The 18903-nt window shown below is 40.4% G+C and overlaps 1 protein-coding gene across 5 annotated transcripts in view; it reads left to right on the top strand.

The window, feature by feature from the left end:
• LOC144269884 (P2R1A-PPP2R2A-interacting phosphatase regulator 1-like) overlaps positions 1-18903 on the top strand; it is a 28622-nt gene that overhangs the window by 1147 nt on the left and 8572 nt on the right. For all 5 annotated transcript variants that reach the window (XM_077825888.1, XM_077825887.1, XM_077825886.1 and 2 more), the window contains exons 2-3: positions 8771-8849; positions 16551-16607. In XM_077825888.1, the coding sequence (XP_077682014.1) occupies positions 8771-8849; positions 16551-16607 (136 nt within the window). The remainder of the gene's footprint in view (positions 1-8770; positions 8850-16550; positions 16608-18903) is intronic.

Genomic DNA, 18903 nt, shown 5'->3' with positions numbered 1-18903 from the left:
GATCATAGTTGTTCAGGTTAAATGCAGGGTTTGATTTTCCTGATGAAAGTTTAAAACACTCTTTCCCTTTGGAATGTGCTTTAATGCACTTCTCACTGACACATATGTTGTCAAATACATAACCATTCGCCAGGGATCAGGAGCATATGTCCACTGCATCATCACCAAATTAGTTTTTCTGTGAGAGCCAGAGATGGAAAGAGACAACTGGCTGACCTATCCTCAGTGGATTCCTGGGCTGGATTTAATATGCAGTTTTCCACCTTAGCTGATGTAACTGGGCCTTTATGTCAAGGTATCTGCCCACTGCCATACTTCAATTTTGTTGTTTCTGAGGCAACAGCAGCTTGAGTTTCTATAAAATGTAGTGGAATACAGCCTTTCTCATACTTAAAACAGAAGCATGTTTTGTATCCAGTTGCATCTCAGTAGCTAAGCTGAGTTAATTAATATTTGGATGAGATATGCTGATGCTGCAGAAAGTGGTATTATGATTTGGTATGCTTTTCCATATGAAACTGTAGATCTACTACTAATGCTTCAGAGTGGTATCTGGTGCTCTGTTCTCTTTTGGATAAGATGTAAAACTGAGACCTTGTCCACTATTTTGGCCCTTGTATGTGTGGAAATATGTAGGTAGCTAGTTAGAATTTGCCTGACTAGACTTTCCCTGATGTTTCAGTTAGACACTGTATTTTTTACTTCTTATTCTAAACTATTTTGTAGTGGTGATACGTGGAGTTAAAACAGCTGTTGCGTTCACTTGTGGCAGTGGTGGCAGCGGTGGATAGAACAGTAATCACTCTATTTGTGTTTCAGTTTAAGATTGTAAGCACTCTTAAGATCCTTCATGATGCAAGGCACTATACAAACGTTAGAATAATAAATTATCTGAGAAGAGTTTAGTCAAATCATGAGGGAAAATTACTTACTGGGCCCTTTAACCTCTAGGGGTTTCACTTCTGCATTAAAGATGAGGACAGTTGTGTGTGGTAACAGGCCTGTTAATTTTACTTTGGACAATTGTAGCTTGTGTTGGCAAGTGGAACACTATAGTGGGAGATTCAGGAACTATATTGTAGACATTAGACTACTTAAAATGCAGCCTTGTACATGTATCTTTAGTATTTTTTCTAAATTCATTTTGTAGATTATAAACATGAGATTTATAAGAAGCTATTAGTAGATGGCTAGCTCCGAGAATGGTGTAAATCTTTCTACTCTTAAGGACAAAAGTTACTATAACTGGTTTAAAAAGAACAGTAAAGAATTTTGTGCTCATTTTTTTTTATTCCCAGTCATCATTAATGTTAAGTGAATATCATCTTATAAGTGTTTGACTCTTACTACTTTCTAAAATGTTTCCCATGAAAGGGAAATTCTGAGTTTTGACCAGCACTGCTGCTTGTGCAGAAAGAGTTTGCAGATCAGGGCCTTTGTGTCTAGTCTTCTGTTTAGCATTTACATGTTAAAGAAACAAAGTCAGTAAAAGAGAAGTAATTGGAATTGTCCAACCGTGGCCACTCTTCGGGCCCTCCATGGCCCCTTAACTGTTTTTCTCTGTGTTTTGGTTCCATTCCTAAATCTAGGATGTATTCTTTATGACCGCTGTCTGTCTACCTATAAATTAGATGCCATAGATAATTCTTCACTACTAATCTCAGCCGAGGAAAAAGCTCATCTCTAAATTTTGGGTCATAGCCCCTTTCAACTTCTCCCTGACCCACTTCCTGTATCAGATGATAAATAATTAGCACATGCAAGAGAAACCGGTGAGAAGATTTTCTTCATGATTTCCTCAAGAATTGCGATTGCCAAATATGGGCAAATAAAGATGGGGTATAATTTTGGTGAAAAGGCCTGCACTGGATTCCTAATGAAGAATGGAAAGTTTCTGAAATAGCTTCTGTGAACAAGTTGATACTAGCTTTCTCCTGCAGAATGTAAAGCCTTATTTAGTAGCTTTATTTTATATTAATTTCCAACATAATGTCATTGAAAGTTGCTGGAAAACAAATGGGTGTATAAATTGTAATGTTGTAAAATTCTTATTTTGTATGTTGTTTACTACAGTTGGAATAGTTGTCATCATCAAACATTTAGATTATTAAATTTATCAATATGGAACGATCCCTGTTTGAATCTTAAATCTTTACAATTTTTTAAAGGACAACTGATCGTATGACTGAACAAACTAAAAATATTCTAAAGTTGTTTTTGTCTAACAGATACAACAAGCATTTTGAACTATGAGAGTTTCAGCTTCTGAAAATTTCTCTACTGAACTACAGCTCAGTTCCCACCTTGGAGAACAAGCTAATGCCACTGTCCAGCTTGTATTTTTAAAGACGAAAAGCTTCTTATAAGGTGGTAGTTGTGTCCATCCATTTGAGATCAGAAATTAGTTAAGATAGCAAAAGATAAAGTAGGTGACTTTTTGCACTTTGATACAAATCTCGCAATCAGGTTGACACATTCAGAAGTCAGTGGGACTGTGTGTGGGCATGTGGACCAGATTGTAGGACTGGGCTTTAAACTATAGTATTAATTACTGTAAAAATGTGTTCAGTTCATACAGTCTGATTATTCATAAAGTGCAACGTTTTGGCTATCAGGAATGTAGGGAATGGCAGAAAAACTTGCTACTAGAGTATATTTAAAAAGAGAGCATTTTGCATTAAATAATCCAGTCCACTAATCTTAAATTAATCTGCCCTTTCTTCGAGTGATGGTCCCTATTGTATTCCACTGTGGGTTATGCATGTGTTCCATGCACCTGGAACTGGGGAATTTAAAAGTAATGTCCATTGGTCTGTGCATGTGCCCTGGCTCACCTCATGACTCTGACCGAGGTGATAAAAGGTGAGGCAGACTGACCGCCTCTCCAGTTCCTTCTCACTGCTGCATGGTCCAGGTTGGAACTTCTCTGTGTCCTTAGCTTCATCTTCATCCCTTAAGATAATTTAGATTTGTAAATAGTTTTTAGCATCTTGTACAGTTTATAGTTTTAGTGTTTTCATAGTTTTTTGTGCTAGATTAATTGTTGGGGGAACACTCCCTCCCCTCACATCCCCCTGCCCCATGCTGGTACTAGACTATGCCCAGGACTCTGGCTTCAGATTCTGCACTTCCTGCCCATGATCCTTCTCAGTCAGTGATGACCACCAGCACTGTGTACTGCCCCGGGGAAGCACACATCGTAGTGAAGTGCAGTATCTGCCACTCATTCCCCAGCCATATTTGACAAGGGCAGGAACTCTCCATTCAAAAACACCTCATGGAAAAGGGCCTGAGGTCTCAATCGGACCCAGGCTGGGACTTCCCACTCACACACATTTGCATTGGCCTAACTCAGCAAGGAGTGAGCCTCCAACACTGGTGCCAGATAATCTACCTCTACAGAACCACTGGTGAGATCTTCTCAGGAACCCAGGAAGGACTCTCATATGCATGAGATTAAGTCTTCCTCGAAATCCATTTAGAAGAAGTTGGATTCAGCTCTGAGCAAGCCTGGCACCTCATCCCAAGAGGACTTAGCATGTCCTAAGTCCCAGAGGCTTGACAAGAAAGCCCATAAATATTGGGCTCCATCAGTACCAAAATGCGATCTATAGGCACCGACATAGACCGCTCACTGCCTACCCCTGGGACCATCTTTGTTAGCACCCTCTCCAGCTACAATGATCTGGGCAAAGACAACTCCTCTCACACTGGAGAGACCTGGGTCCCATGCTGCTCCACAGAACATCTTTGCTTCCCCCTGATCTGGAATCCCCTCCATTGGGTCTGTTTCGTTCTAGAGATGTCATAACACCACCTGGGGAGTCGATCACTTGGAGAAGTTTATCACCCGCTCCTTCCCCGAGGTACAGCTTTCCTTCAGTAGTACCAACGGTACCACCTATGGAACAGAACTCAACTTTCTCCTCATCAGGAGACTGATCCACCCAAGGAGCCTTCGTTTCCTTACCCTATATATCCTCCATTTCCCAAAAGACTTACACCAACTTGGGACCAAACTCTATGTTTAGCTTGGAGCTGCTGGCACCTCATGTCATGGGGGCCACCATTTCTCCCTTTCGAGACTTCCTGCTGGCCACATTGTGGGTCCTGGGACTGACACCCACCCTGCAGAGTCGATAAGGAGTCTCTTCTTGCTTCCCCTTGAAGGAGGCGGTCAGATCACCCCAGGATCCTTCAGAGGAGGAAGAACAATATGCACTGGATCTGGCAGTTCCACTAGAACCAGAAAGATTACCATTTTTGTGTCCAGACAAAGCGGTAACCCCTATGTCTTCTTTCCCTCCCCCCAGAAGAATTCAGGCAGTTCCAGGATCATCTTTGTAGAATTGTAGGTGAACTACGGATTCCTCTTGAGGAGATTAAGGAATCCATACACAAGCTCCTTGACATCCTCCACCCATCTGGATCCAACAAAATAGCACTCCCTGTTAATGAATCTATATTGGAGTCAGCAAGAGTTGGCACACCCCAGCCATTGTGCTCCCACCCCCCAAAGGGCAGAAAAACTCTTATGTGCCAGCCAAAGGGGCTAATTTCTTATTTTCTCACCCCTCTGCCAATTCTTTGGTGGTTCAAGCAGCTTCTGAAAGGGCTAGACAGCAACACCCCTGGTTTACCACTGTGGACAAGGAGGGTAAGCACCTAGACCTACTGGGCAGAACGGTCTTCTCATCATCTGGCCTCCAGTTCAGGACAGACAACTACCAGGCACTAATGGTCAGGTATGACTTTCTGAACTACCCAAGTTTGCAGAATTAACTGACAGACTTCCACAACAGGACAGAGCTTGTTTCCAGGCTTTGATAGACTAAAGCAAACTAGTAACAAAGATTTCTCTCCAATCTGCAGTCGATGCCACTAACACATCCTCCAGAGACATTGTTATGTACAGAAAGTCATGGCTCACTGTGTCAGGGTTCTCTCATGAGGTCCAGAATACCATGGAGGACCTCCCCTTCAATGAATTACAGTTATTCAGTCAGATGAGTCATCTTGAAGGATGCTAGGGCTACCCTCCGCTCTCTGGGGTTATATACACCTGTCCCTGTGAAGAAATTCCATCGACAGTCATCTAGACCTAGACCCATGGGTTCAACAAGTTTTTTATCAGAGGCCCTATGAACCACCACACAAAAGGCAAAGTGTTCAAAGGACCTGCTTCCCCGCACCTTCTGCAATCGGCTCAGCATCCCAATCACAACCCTACTGGCAAGGCACTATTGTTGATAGGATCTCAAGAGTTGTGAGGCATTAAGCCCAACGTTGCCCCACCTTTACACACCATTTGGAGGTCGTCTAGCACTCTTTCTCAACACCTGGAGTACAGTGACAACAGAGCAGTGGGTACTGAACTTCATCCACTCTGACTATGTGATCAAGTTTGCATCCCTGCCTCCTCTACCTTTCAAGGAGCACTCTCAGGAAACTATTCTCAAGCAAGAGATTGGACTCCCTATTAGAGCAAGGAGTGATAGAACGTGTCCCTCCTCAATACCAAGAGAGCAGCTTTTACTCTTTCCTTATACCCAAAAAGAAGGATGGATGAAGACCGATTCTCAACCTCTGCTACCCCATTCACTTCATTCAAGTTCACTCAGGTTTTGTATGGTCATGTAGGGCTCTATAATACCAGTCCTAGAAAAAGACATGTGGTTTACAGCTTTCGATATCAAGGATGTCTACTTTCATGTAGATATTCATCCCACTCACAGATGCTTTTTCATATTCATGATGGGCTTCGACCATTTTCAGTACAGAGTGCTCTCTTTCAGCATAGAGACACCCCTCTTCCTCCTCCTCATCCGCCGAGTCTTCACCAAAGTATTCACAGTAGTGACCGATCACGCCAGATGCTTTGGTCTCATTGTCTGTCATTGGCAACAAAATCACCCTATCAGCAGCCTCCCTTCCCAGAAAATGAAATATGCTCCCAGACACTCTCAGCAGACATTCTGCAGTCAACCATGAGTGGGAACTCCACAACTTGGTACTGCACAAAGTCTTTGATCTATGGGGAATCCCATCCAGGGATCTGTTCACCTTCGTAACAAACAGAAAATGCGTCGCATACTGCTCCAGACGAGCCCTAGGTCACCACTCTCCAGGCAATACTCTACTTCTTCTTGGTCAGATCACCTGAAATATGCATTCTCTCTGCTACTGCTCCTACCATCAGGACAGGGCATGGGTTATCCTGATCTCCCCCTATTGCTCAGACAGTTTTATTTTTCAAATCTCCTGCGCATGTCATCCTGAGCACTGATGATCTCCCAACATATCCCAAGCTACTGACCCAGAGGAATGGCAAGATCAAGCACCCCAATCCATGTTCACTTTACCTCAGGGCTTGGTTTTTGGATGATCCTCCTTAGAATGGTCATGTCCCACAGCCATATGAGACATACTTTCTAATAATAGGAAGGAGTCCACTAGGCAGTTTTAAGAGAGCTTCTCCCCTCAATGTAGTTAGCTACTGCCCCTTGGGGAGGTAGATTATGTCAGTGGGAGAAGCTCTCTTGTCGATGTGCTAGCTACATGGGGGGTTAGGTCGGTATAACTACATCATTGTGGTGTGGATTTTTCACATCCCTGAACGATGCAGTTATACCGATATAGGTCTGTAGTGTAGACCTGGACTTAGTGGAGATGTTTTTCTTCTTGGGCACATCAAAGGAACATTCTTCCAGAAAATGCAGATACTCCTCTCATTTTAGTCTGTATGCTTTCTCTAAAGGCATCAGGCCTATCCCTTAGCTCCTTCTGAGTCCTCCTGACAGTGATTAATGTATACCATCTTCCTTCTCAGGGTTACTCTGTCTTCACTCACCCTCTGACCACCAGATTTTAAAAAGGCCTAATCAGAACCTTTTCACCTGTTCACAAGCCTGTTCCTCAATGGGACTTGAATCTTGTTCTCTCAGGACTCACAAGGCCACCCTTTTGAGCTCCTATCTTCCTGCTCAATGTCCCTTCTCTCCATAAAGGTTGCATTCCTTTTAGCCATCACCTCAGCCAGAAGGGTTGATGAGCTTGGAGTGATGGTGGTGGAATCTGTTGACACTGTGTTCCATAAAGATAAGGTTTTGTTACGTTTACACCCCACATTCAGCCCAGAATTGTTTCTGAATTTCATTGAACCGATCAATCCACATATCTGTGTTCTTCCCTAAACTGCATGCTTCCTTAGAGGAACAGAGACTCCATGCTCTTGATGTCTAGTGGGCCTTTTGCCTTTTACCTACACAAAACAAGCCTAATCAGGAAGTCCCAGAGACTATTCATCACTATAGCAGAAAGAATCGGGACAAGCAATCTCCACTCAGAGGATATCCAAATGGATCTCTGTCTACATTCTACTCTATCACCTATCAAACCTTCCCTGCTCCCCATAGAATAAGAACTCATTCAATGAGAGCACAAGCAGCAACTATGGCATTGCTTCAGGAGGTATCCCTTCTTGTAAAGCAGCCAGGTGGGGGCTCCGTTCACACTTTTGTGAGACATATTGTGCCTTAGTCCAGGACTCCTCTGCTGATGACTCCTTTGCTCAACCCTACTGTCTACATCAGTGGTTCTCAAACTGGGGGTCCTGACCAAAAAGGGGTCTCCAGACTATTGTGGAGGTGTCACGAGATGGTATGGTGTTGTCACCCTTACTTCTGCACTAGTGCTGGCAGAGGTGCTGCCTTCAGAGCTGGCTGGCCAGAGAGTGGTGACTGCTGGCCGGGTGCCCTGCTCCAAAGGTCACCCTACTTAATGCTTTTTGAAAGGCTTCAGTGCCTTTAACTGCAATATTTTCAAAGTGGGGGCCCAGCAAAAAAAAAGTTTGAGAACCCGTGGTGTACATCCTCGCTTCTTATTTACTGCTTGTTAATCACTCACTGTGGAAAACAATAGGGACCATCACTTGAAGAAGAGGTTTCTTGCGTGTAACTGGATGTTCTTTGAGATATGTGGTCCCTATCTGTATTCCACTACTTGCCCTCGTCCTCTGCTTTGGATTGCCTCTGATTCACAATAGAGAGGGAACTGGAGAGTTCCCCCTCTCTTTATCCCTTGGTCAGAGGCATGAGGTGATCCAGGGTGTGATCGTGGATCAGTGGACACTACTTTCAGATTGTCCGGCTCCAGGCACATGGTGCGCACACACAACCCACGCTGAAATACAGATGGGGACCACACATACCGAAGAATCTCCAGTTACAGGTAAGTAACCTCCTCTTCATCTTTACCGAGATACCACTTCAAAAAATAATTAGAACTTTCTAAATGGATATACTGAGTGCTTAATTTTACATTTTGAGTGCTGTATCAGCACCTTGGTGAAGAGGGGTTGTAACTTATAAGGTGCTCCCAGTGACAAAACTTCTGACCTGCAGTGTGATTTGTCTTTGATACCACTGGTATGGAGACTTGCGTCAGTCCATCTATTGATTATGCGTAGTCTCAAATTCTAGTGAATGAATTGTGTTTGGTGCTAAGGACTGCATATAGAGAGCTACACTCTAAACTCATACATTTCCATAGAAGACACATATCCATACAAAATTTGCAGCCACTCTAGTGAGGACTCAGCATGATTAATGTCATTAACTGTGGTAGTTGGAACTTGTTTTGGGGAGAGAGACTTTAGGTTAAGAGAGGATGAAAGCACACACTTACATAGCTTATATTGAGGCTTTTTTTTTTTTAGGAGGTGAAGGAGAGGGAAATGGCTCTTAAATTTGACAAGTGTTTCTTTTCACAGTGATAATTCACAGGTGTTCCAGGCCAACATTTTGCGAACCCGCAGAAACAGTACAACAGTGATGAATCGTCATAGTCTGGTAAGAAAATGCTTAGCGCAAACATGTTGCCCACTTGTTCTTTGGGTCTAAACAGGATTAAAGATAAGAGTGTAAATTGAAAATTAACACTACATATTTTGCAGCTGCAGTGAAATTCTTTTTAAAGATCAGTTAGCTTTAGAAAACACATTTGTGTCATTCTGAAGACAACCTAGTTCATAACTTATTTAAGCAGATATTCTAAGATTGGATAAGAAGACCAATTTGGAAAGAGAATTGGTATATTCAGAAGTATCAGTCAGTTATTCTTAGGTCTCAATAATCTCTGCTTTGAATGTTTGTTTTTAAATAAATCCACTGACTTTACATTTATATTGCATCGTAGATTATAAACCAGAAAGGACTGTTATGATAATTTATCTGAAATATTTTTGTCCTTGACCTCCAGTAAAACATAGGCCATAGGACTTCACTGAATTAATGCCTGTTTGAACTAGAGTATATATCTTAGAAAACCATCCAATCTTAATTAACAAATTTCCACTATCACAATTTTGTAAACTTAAATGACTTTGTTAGTAAATGTCTGCCTCAAAATTTAGTACAATACTTATTTATGAACCCAAAGAAGATGCAACTTCTATTTTCAAATAGTGTTTCTTTTAAGTAAATCGTTATAGTCTGAGTTATGGTCAAAAAGTGGTTTGGACTGCTCCAGTAGTATTTTGGAGTCAGTGCTGGCATATTAAAGGATTTCTTGACCATATTGAAAGAACCACAGATACATAAATTGATGCATTTCTGGGGGGCATGGGAAGGAAAAACAGTTCTCATTTTTTTTAACCAAGAGGAATTTTTGCCTAGATTTAAAAAATTTAACCGAAAACTGTTACATTTCTCCTGAAATGTGTTCTAATTTTAAGAAACTGGCGTAAGTATAGTTACATGTTGATTGCATACAGTTCACAACTAATGTACTGGACCGATGGAGTGTCTTGTGTTAATGTCAGTTTCTCTTTTTCTTACATACAGTATACAAGATGCTCAGACATATGCTAACTTGATGATTGTTTGTTGCTATTTGGGTTACTTTAAGTGGAGATAACTTTTAATTCCTGTCCACCCCTTCCATACAGCCTCTCTGCCCACAAAAAAACTAAAATTCCATTTCAAAACTAGGCCAAACAACTGGTTTGGAGAGGATTTGTTTTTGTAGTAGTCTTGAGATCCTTTATTTAAAGGCCTCAACAGATGAGCATAACATAAAAGCAACGTGCCTGCCACTTAAGAAACAAAACATGATGTAGTGCCAGTAACACTGTAATTATGGTTGAGGAAACATTTAGTCAGAAGCCTTTTCTGTTCAGGCATTTGTTTGAAGTTAAATTTTAGGCTGAAATTTCTATCCTTGCTTTCAGACCAAAGATAAATTGCTTTCCTTTCCAGCAGTTCACTTGTTTTTCCTACGGTATTGAAGAGATTCACTTAACCAGTGGTTAGCAAGAGTCAGCACTTACAAAGAGGGCAGTAGCCCTTTAAGAAAAACAGTTTTGAAACACTAAGGTTCTTTTTCGGTTGACCTGGATACAAAGCCAAAGAGGCGCAAGTAGGGTGATCTAGTTCCTTAGTCTGTCCTGAAGATTAACTGAACTAAAGATATTTCATGTACTTCATAGAAGTTACCTTTTTGATTTTGTTACTTTTTTTTTAATAAGATCTACAGTGGTTTAGAAAAGGGTATTGTTGCCCTCACAAGTGACCCAAAACATGAAGATGAAGCAGGAAATATAAACAAGGTTGGGGAGCGAAGAAAAGTGACTGTTAGCAATGGACCGTCACACCAACAGCAGTAGTAAAAATATTCCAGAGAATGAGGTATCTGCTTACTTAGTAAAAGACAGATATTTCCCAGGAAAGGGAGAGATGATAATTGAGAGTATATGCAAGAAAGAACTGTGAAAGGCAAGGAAACACGTCATTGTTCTTTGGATTGAGAGCCCATTTCCCTGGCTGGGAGCAGAGTAGCCTTGCAGGAAAAGGGCATAAAGTACTCCTTATTAAGGCCAATAGCCTACATCATGGCCAGAGAAGAGGTCTAAAGCAGGTCACCAATTCAGCTGAAGAATCCTCTCTCCAGTCATGCACATCTGGTATTGCTGGGGATCTCACATCCTTCCTTACACCTTCAGAGTGCCATACACTAGGAGTGCCTCACCCCCTTTCATAATGCTCTACCAGTCTGGCCATGCACAGCAGGAATTGGGTGGAATCTAGCTCAGAAATCATGGGAGTTGGTTAAGATGTATGCAGTCCTTGTAGTGTGTGGTGGAGCACACTTGAGTGTACAGTATGACACTGTATGCTGTCTTTCCAAGCCCCATTCAGATCAGCTAACTGGGCCTTTTTGATCTTAGGACAATTCACCAGCTGTCAGTAATGCAGTAATGTCTGATTCTGCTCATCAGAAAAAAAAATTCAGACTATCAGCATTTAATTTGTTTCAGTGGAGATACATCTTTAATATTACCCTTTATTTTAAAGGTATTAGTTTAAAAGGAATCTAAAATCTATAAATCCATTCGATAAAGTTTCCTCTTTCCTTCACCCCTCCCCTCAACCTGCCTTTTGTCATAAACTGATAATCTTAAAGTGTTAATCTTACTTAAAAGGTTGAGGTGGGAACCCTAAAGCAATTCCTTGTTCACTTTAGGACTTTTCTATTCAGGAAATTAGCTAGGGTTTAAATTTAGAGCAGAACAGCTATTCTGTTTTCCTATGTGGACACTCTTATTTTGCATTAAGGGCACGTCTACACTACCGCTTGAGTCAATGTAATTTACATCACTCGAGGTGTGAAAAAGACACTCCCCCCCCCGAGTAATGCAAGTTATATGCTCTCCTGCCGAAATAGCTTCCACCTCTCGCAGAAGTGGAGTAATTATGCTGACGGGAGAGTGCTCTCCCGTCGGCATAGAGCATCTTCACCAGAGGCGCTACTGCCCTAAGAAACCAGTGCAGAATAGCTATTCCCAGCTTTTTTCTTGTGTATACATCGTCTTAGGCCTGGTCTACATTACAAAGTTAGTTCAACGTAAGGCAGCTTGACCTAACTATTTCAGTGTCTACACTACAGCCTTGCACCCACCAATATAAGTGCCCTACTATACCAACATATTAACTCCATCTCGATGAGAAGTATAGTGCTTATGTCGGTGTAATTAGGGTGCACAGTGTTTGTGTAGACACTGCGTGCTGTTAGCTTTCAATTTCACAGCAGGAGCCTACCAGCCTTTCTTGTTGATTTCACAGCTTCAGCTGTGAGCCCCTCTCTCTGAGCCTGAGGCAGCAGTGAAATTGTCAAGAAAGGCTGGTTGTCTCCCTGCTGTGAACCCTACATGGGGCTCACAGCTCAGACTGTCACCTTGAGACAGCAAGCTCCCAGCGGGGAGCTCGGTTGGGAGCTGCAAGCCCGAGCTCTCAGACCTCAATGATGCCCCTCTTTAGTCAGTGCAAGCACTTCTGGTGCTACTGACAGATGGAGGGTAGTATACCACTGTACTACTGACAGAAGGAGGGTAGTGTTGACCTGAAAAACCACAGTAATTACTGTGGTGGCTGTATGTGGAATTAAGTCGACTTAAGTTTGTAGTGTAGACATGCCCTTAGAAACAGTGTGGCTGTGAAGGTCCACAGCTCTGATTAAGTGGGTCAGGCTGTTTTGATATGAAGTAGGCTGAATTGGGGTATGGTTTAGGGCTACCAATTTGGCTTTTAAGTAAAATTAACATTTTAAAACTCCCAAGAGAAGCATCATTGCTGGCAAAGTAAGAGAAGGGAGAAGAAAAGGAGGGAGTGGGGGGCAATTGCAGTTTTAAATTGTCCCTACCAGAGAATCCCAGATGACAATAGGTGGCCAGAAACTGCTGATTAAACTCCCCTTTTTTAGGACAAAAATCAGATCAGTAGCTAATCAATGTTGCTACTGAAATGTCATTGGATCTCAGGTCTATAAAGATGGGACTCAACTAATCCAGAATACTTTAAAGGAAAAAAAGCAAGTTATTAAGAGTAGTGTTCATCCTTTTTTCTAGCACTCTTATTGTTCTGTTATGAAGTAATCTTTTTCAGCGGACATTGCATAAAACCCTAAAACTTGTGTTTTTAAAAAGATTTGAAAAAGAAGCATAACATGAAGGAGCTATATTCTATTAATAAACCAGCCAGGGTGTGCATTAAAGCACTACTAATGTACTTTTCTAATGGCAGAACCAGTAATGTAGAAACTTGCATCATATGGTGGCTTATTACAGTGGTTGAGAATAGTAGATGACGTAGGTATAGTTTTAGGTTGCATGGGGAAATGTTTTTTTAAAAATACTATACAGGGTTAACTTTAATGGGGTGTTTAATGATTTTTTAAAAAGTACTTTCTTCCTTTCATAAAATTCACCTTTGGAATTCAGAAAAGTTCATCCAAGTTTTCATGCAAATTAAATTTTAGTAGTGAGGGAAAAGTGGGTCTGAGAATGTGACTGTATTTTAATTTTAATCATGTAGTCAATGTGTTTTTAATACTATATTAACACTTTTGGCATATTAAGAAGCTTTAAGTTCCTCCTGATTGAGGTGCAGTCAGTAACACTGTCTGCCTAGTTTGTGTTAGTCTGCTGTTAAGGAAACAGTTGGGAGTATGTCTAGAATTATAATCAGGGCTTCTCATGCTTTGATTGTGCTTTCATACAAAATTCCAGTCCCATCTCTGTGGGTGTGGAGATACCACAGCTAGGAGGCTAACTGCAACACCCTCTGACCTCTCCTGATCTCTTTGCCTGCACCCACCTCCAGCTCTCAGACCTCAAGCCATCGTCTCTCTTAGGGTGGAACACACTCTTAGACCAGGCATATTGGGCTGCAGTTCCCAGATACTAACCAGGACTACATCGGCAGCCCTGAGTTATGTTCAGTGGGCTCATCCAGATTATTAGGACCAGAGTTTTGTTCATAGTTTTTAACTGTAAATAATAAATTGCAAGTTCATTAATTCAGTCTGGAGTGGTCATTAGGAGACAGTGAAATAGAGCACTGAGCCGATATGCTCGTGGCATCCTATGTTGCTCAGCAGGTGGGCTTCTGTATTCTGTACCAGTTGAAACTTTTTCAGGGCAAGTAGCTACATTTCTACGTAGGAGTTTCAAGCTGTGAAGTCACAAAAATGTATTCCACTTATCCAGGTCCAAATTTGATAAATGAGCTGTTGTCTTGTGGTTCTCTGCAGATGGAAGAAAATCTTTCACTGTTGTAGCTGTTAGAAAATTCAGTGGTATTGAAGTCCAAAAGGAGCTCTTATTTATTATTAAACTCTTTCAATCATTTTTTCTTATAACAAACCAAATAAATTCTAAGTTCCAGTGTATAAAACAAGTAAACCAGCACTATACATCCGAAAAGAGAAGACCAAGACGTTTACATAATGCTTGAATTCAGCTTTAACATTTGATACTATTGTTGTCTGAACATCAAAAGGTCACAGGGTGGATAGGACACCCTGACATGAATCCATTAATTCCTCTCAAACCCAGCCCAAAGGATTATAATGGGAAACTGGTTCCTCCACCTCTTGAGCCCTCACCTTGGAGTTCCTCATAACTCACTGGTCTGTTCTCTGGCCTAAAATGTGATGATTGAGAGTGAGTGGTTCAGAGCACTGAGCTGACAGTTGAAACTGGAGACTTTTCTCTGTGAACTCTGTGACCAGCTAACTTGAAAATGAAAATTAGATGCTGGGCAGTAATTTGTGAAGTCAGTTGCACTGAGCAGTGGTTTTAAGTTCTAGGTTAGTAGCAGGATTTTGCATCTTTCACCAGCCAGGAGCTTCAGAGTTGCAAGTGGTAACCCAGATTACCATTAATGCTTTTGTGGAAATGTTTGTTGGCATTTATTACGCTACCTTCCTTTAATTCTTTGTTGATTGAGTCCTGCTTCCAGGACTAGTTGTGAGCAGGCTGTTTTGTTGGTCTTGTGTTCAGCTTATTGTCTTGAGAGACCATCTCTTAAATATACTCATTCCCCAAGCAAGTAGTGCATGCTGCTTGGATTGAGTGTATGCAGTCCAAGTTTATAAAGCAAACAGTAAAAGTTCTATTCTCTGTGTGACTTTTCTAAAAACAGGAGGATCTCCGAAGAAGAGCTGTGTCTGGCTCAAAGCTTGTCTCTCTGACCAACAGAAGTTTATCTAATAAAAGATATTAGTACCTCACTCACCTTGTCTTCCTAGGAGGATCAATTTGCATTCTCCATGGCACTAATTGAAGTAGGATACAGCTAGCTGGTGATTGAATGCTGATCCACATCCTGTAGCATTGGACTTGTAGAAAACTTAAGGCATGTTTTGTGTGAAACTGAGGAAGCCCACTATCTACAGGGTGGAGTTTAATTAACTAGAAAGTGCATGTAATTTATGCTATGTGATTCCCTTTACTTTTCACCTGGCAGTTTCCATGCAGTCTGAAAGAATGAAGCCCTCACCCCTGTAACACTCATCCTCATTACAAAGCCACAATACAACGTGGCAAAGTTGATCTTTGTTCAAAAGAAATAAGTCATTAGCAGAACTGTGTGATTCATGCCTAAGCCTTCTGGTCCCTGATGGTCATGAGCACCATAAATTACTCAAATGTGTAATGGTAAGGGAAAGAGAATGACTCAATAATTGATTCAACATAAATTTGCTTGTAACTAATTGTAGTATATAGTGGTGGATTAAGAAATTCCAATAAAAAGATTTAATAAGTAAGACCTGTCCCACAACTTGAGAATGTCTATGCTGAGAATCATCATGAAAGTTTTGCTTTCTTTGATGAACTACACAGTAAGTTGTTGGCTCAATACCTAGGAGTTAATACATTTATCATTTTTATCAAACTAGCAGTCAACTCAAGTATAAAACTAAAGAATCTAGAGCCCCTAGAGTGTGGCTTATATCTCTGCCAGATTGATTTTGTACTTGATCCTTCAGATTTTTCCTTGTTAATAGAAAATGTTTATGGGTTTTGTTTTTTATTTGTCCTATGCAGCAGCAAGGGAGAAAATGGTAACAGAGTGCTCAAAGGCACTCCTACTCAGTGAAGCCATTTCACTCTCCTATTTTAACTTTGTCATTTTAAGCTGTTGAGGGCAGAAGAGCTGGAGAAATATTTTCACTCTCCTTACACTTCAGTGGCCGAATCTCTCTTGCTCTTCCATGTCAAAAATATTCATCTGCAGGCAGAGACCAGCCCTGGAAAACTCCTGCTCAATAGATTTTTATTTTTAGCATTATGAGCAACGTACAACAGCTTTAAGATGGAAGTGCTTATGCTACTTTACCTATTGTACTGTTGCAACCACGATGGGTGGCCAGTATTGCCAATACAATTCGTGGAAGGTGAGGGTTTTTAGTAGTGTGAGACTGAAGTGGGATGGAGGTTGGCACGCAATAATTAGGAGTCATTTCTAAGCTGAGCAATTTCATAATGAAATAGCCTAGTGCTCTCACTTATAAAACTAATATACACTTATAATTGTATGCAAAATGTATTGCATTTAACATATGCAAAGTGTGTTAGATGCTATTTTGGTGATATTGAAGTGGCTGTTATCTTTTTGAGAATGAAATAACATATTAGAAAAAAAAATAGTGTCTAACCTCCCTGATTTTGCAGTTTTTAAAAATGTTTCAGCTGTATGGTGTTTGTTTTGCAGTTGGTGCCATCATCTCCTGTTCGTATTCCTAGCAGCCGCCTTCATCAAATCAAACAGGTAAGAGATGATTCTAGTTCTGTTTTGTAAATAACAAGACATAAAAAGATTGCTTTATTGGCTTTACACAAGCTGGTGTATCCTACTAATGATCACTGATGACTTCACTTGGAAGTAATAGCTGATTTGTAAAGAGTGTTCAGCAAAAATCTGTCAATTCAAGGTGCAGTTTGAATCAGTTTCCAGAGATACAAAAGTTTACAGAAAATATAGAATGTGTCCTAATATACTGAAACCAGGATTTTGTCCTATTTATAAAAGTGGTTAGCCATCAGACATCTTTCTCCCCACAAAGAAAGCTGGTGGTCCCTATCTCTTGCAGCCCCATTTCCAATCTAGAACTTAGAATCAGTTGCATTTTTCTGGGCTCAGATATACTGTCTGCCTTCCTCCCAACTGAATTGTGCATAACCATAAATGATATTCATTGGAGTCTGTGGTGTTCAAATCTCAGTCTCCATGATCAGGCAAACCTAAAAGTTTTGTGTAGTGCAGCATGGCACGCTGTATTTAATCAGTCAGAGAAACTGACAGGAGATATACCAATGTTCAGTACAGAAGCAGTTGGGTGCAGCACCCATCAGGGTAAGAAGGTTGCTGCTGATTGCTGCATGTTAAGCTTGGAGACTCTCAAAGCTGACAAGCTAATGTGAAGTTGAGGGATATCAGGATAATGGTATACAGTCCCACAACTTCACACTTTCTGAACCACCTAATCTTCCTTCTTGTGAAACATTGGTGGTGCTGTGTTGTCCACTTTTTGTTTAAAAAAAACAAAAAACAAACAAACAAAAAAAACCCTGGTTAACATACCTTCCCCAAATGTATTAATGCAGTAAGTGTATTAAAATGGTGAAGTAAGAATGCACTTCTGTTTTGAATACAAGCCTGTTTCTCAAAGTACAGTTAGATTTAATACAAAAACAGTTATCTTGGTTTTCTTTTGGAAGAAGAGGAAGAATCATAAAATGTAAATTTCCAGAAGGAAACCTCTAATAGTACAAGCTCTATTATAGCGATTTAAGCTATTAAAATAAATGTTTAGTTAAAGCTGTGCTATATGATAGACTCCCTTTTAAAGTCTCATTTTGGAAAACACATGATTTCCAAATGCTTGACTTTTTATTTTTCTCACTTTGTAAAAGCAATTTAACTCTCCAGGCATTATATTTCCAGGGTACGTGATGCAAGTGGTTGAAGGTACTTGGTCTCCAGCTTCCTGCCTCCTCAAACACTTGAGGCATATAGTAATCTTGAAGAAATGCACTGCCTGTTTCATTTTTATTGTGTAATTTATTCATTTACTAGCATTAACAAGGACAAGGAGTCATCAGAGAGTTCCTTTTATTCTTAATATAGGAAAGGACTAATGTTAATATGTAACACACAAATGGGGTGGAAGGGAGGTGCAGGGATGGCACAATATATGTTACTTCATATTTGACACTGTATTTCTATTAAAACTTCAAGCTATAAAATGGTATAGTAATTGTTTGCTAACTTTCAGATTTTGGGGAATTTGAGTCCTACATTTTTGCATAGTCATAGTAATTATTCCATATAAAAACTCCATTAAAATAGTTTGTGAATCACTGAAGGTTAAAGTTAAATCAGGATATGTCAGAGTTAAAGCTGCACTCCTTGAAAATATGTATTACGATAGGAGGAGCTTGACAAACGCATTAATGGGTGTTAGGCACTTAGCATCCGTTTGGTGCCTTTTAAAAAAAACCTTCTTCATAGTCTTCAATTATATAGACTGCATCATTCAATACCTAGGATGCCAGCAAGCAGTGGATGAATCATCTAACATATATTTATTCCTCCTCTGTTCAATAAGTGGATTCCTACCATGTTTCACTGCACACTGTCCAATCTATGCATTGAATGAGTTCTGAGGAATGGTACATGCTTGTGTATTTAAAAACAGTATTGTAATGCATGCATACATACAAGGAATGAATTAAGTTTGTGCATGCAATTTATTTTTCTTTAAAAAAAAAATGCTTTGTTTTGCTATCTTAATACATTTTAACAAGTTTTTTTTGTAGAATTTCTTAGTTTCTTAGAAGAAACAATAAAAAATTCCATAATGTGGAACAATTTGCTAACCATCAGTAAAATGCTCTGTTCTGCACAAGTTGCACACTCACTGGGTATGCTAATGGTGTATGGAATGAGATGAGATGCCCATCCGGATTGTGACCTGAAGAGGAAGAGTTTGTCTGAATCGTTTTAGCAAAAGAAAGCTCTATAAAACAACTCTTAACTGTGTCTCTCTTATATTAATATTTTT

Source organism: Eretmochelys imbricata, chromosome 9, assembly GCF_965152235.1.
Source record: "Eretmochelys imbricata isolate rEreImb1 chromosome 9, rEreImb1.hap1, whole genome shotgun sequence".
NCBI lineage: Eukaryota > Metazoa > Chordata > Testudines > Cheloniidae > Eretmochelys > Eretmochelys imbricata.
Note: the sequence above shows the minus strand (reverse complement) of the source record. Positions and strands in the feature narration are given on the sequence as shown.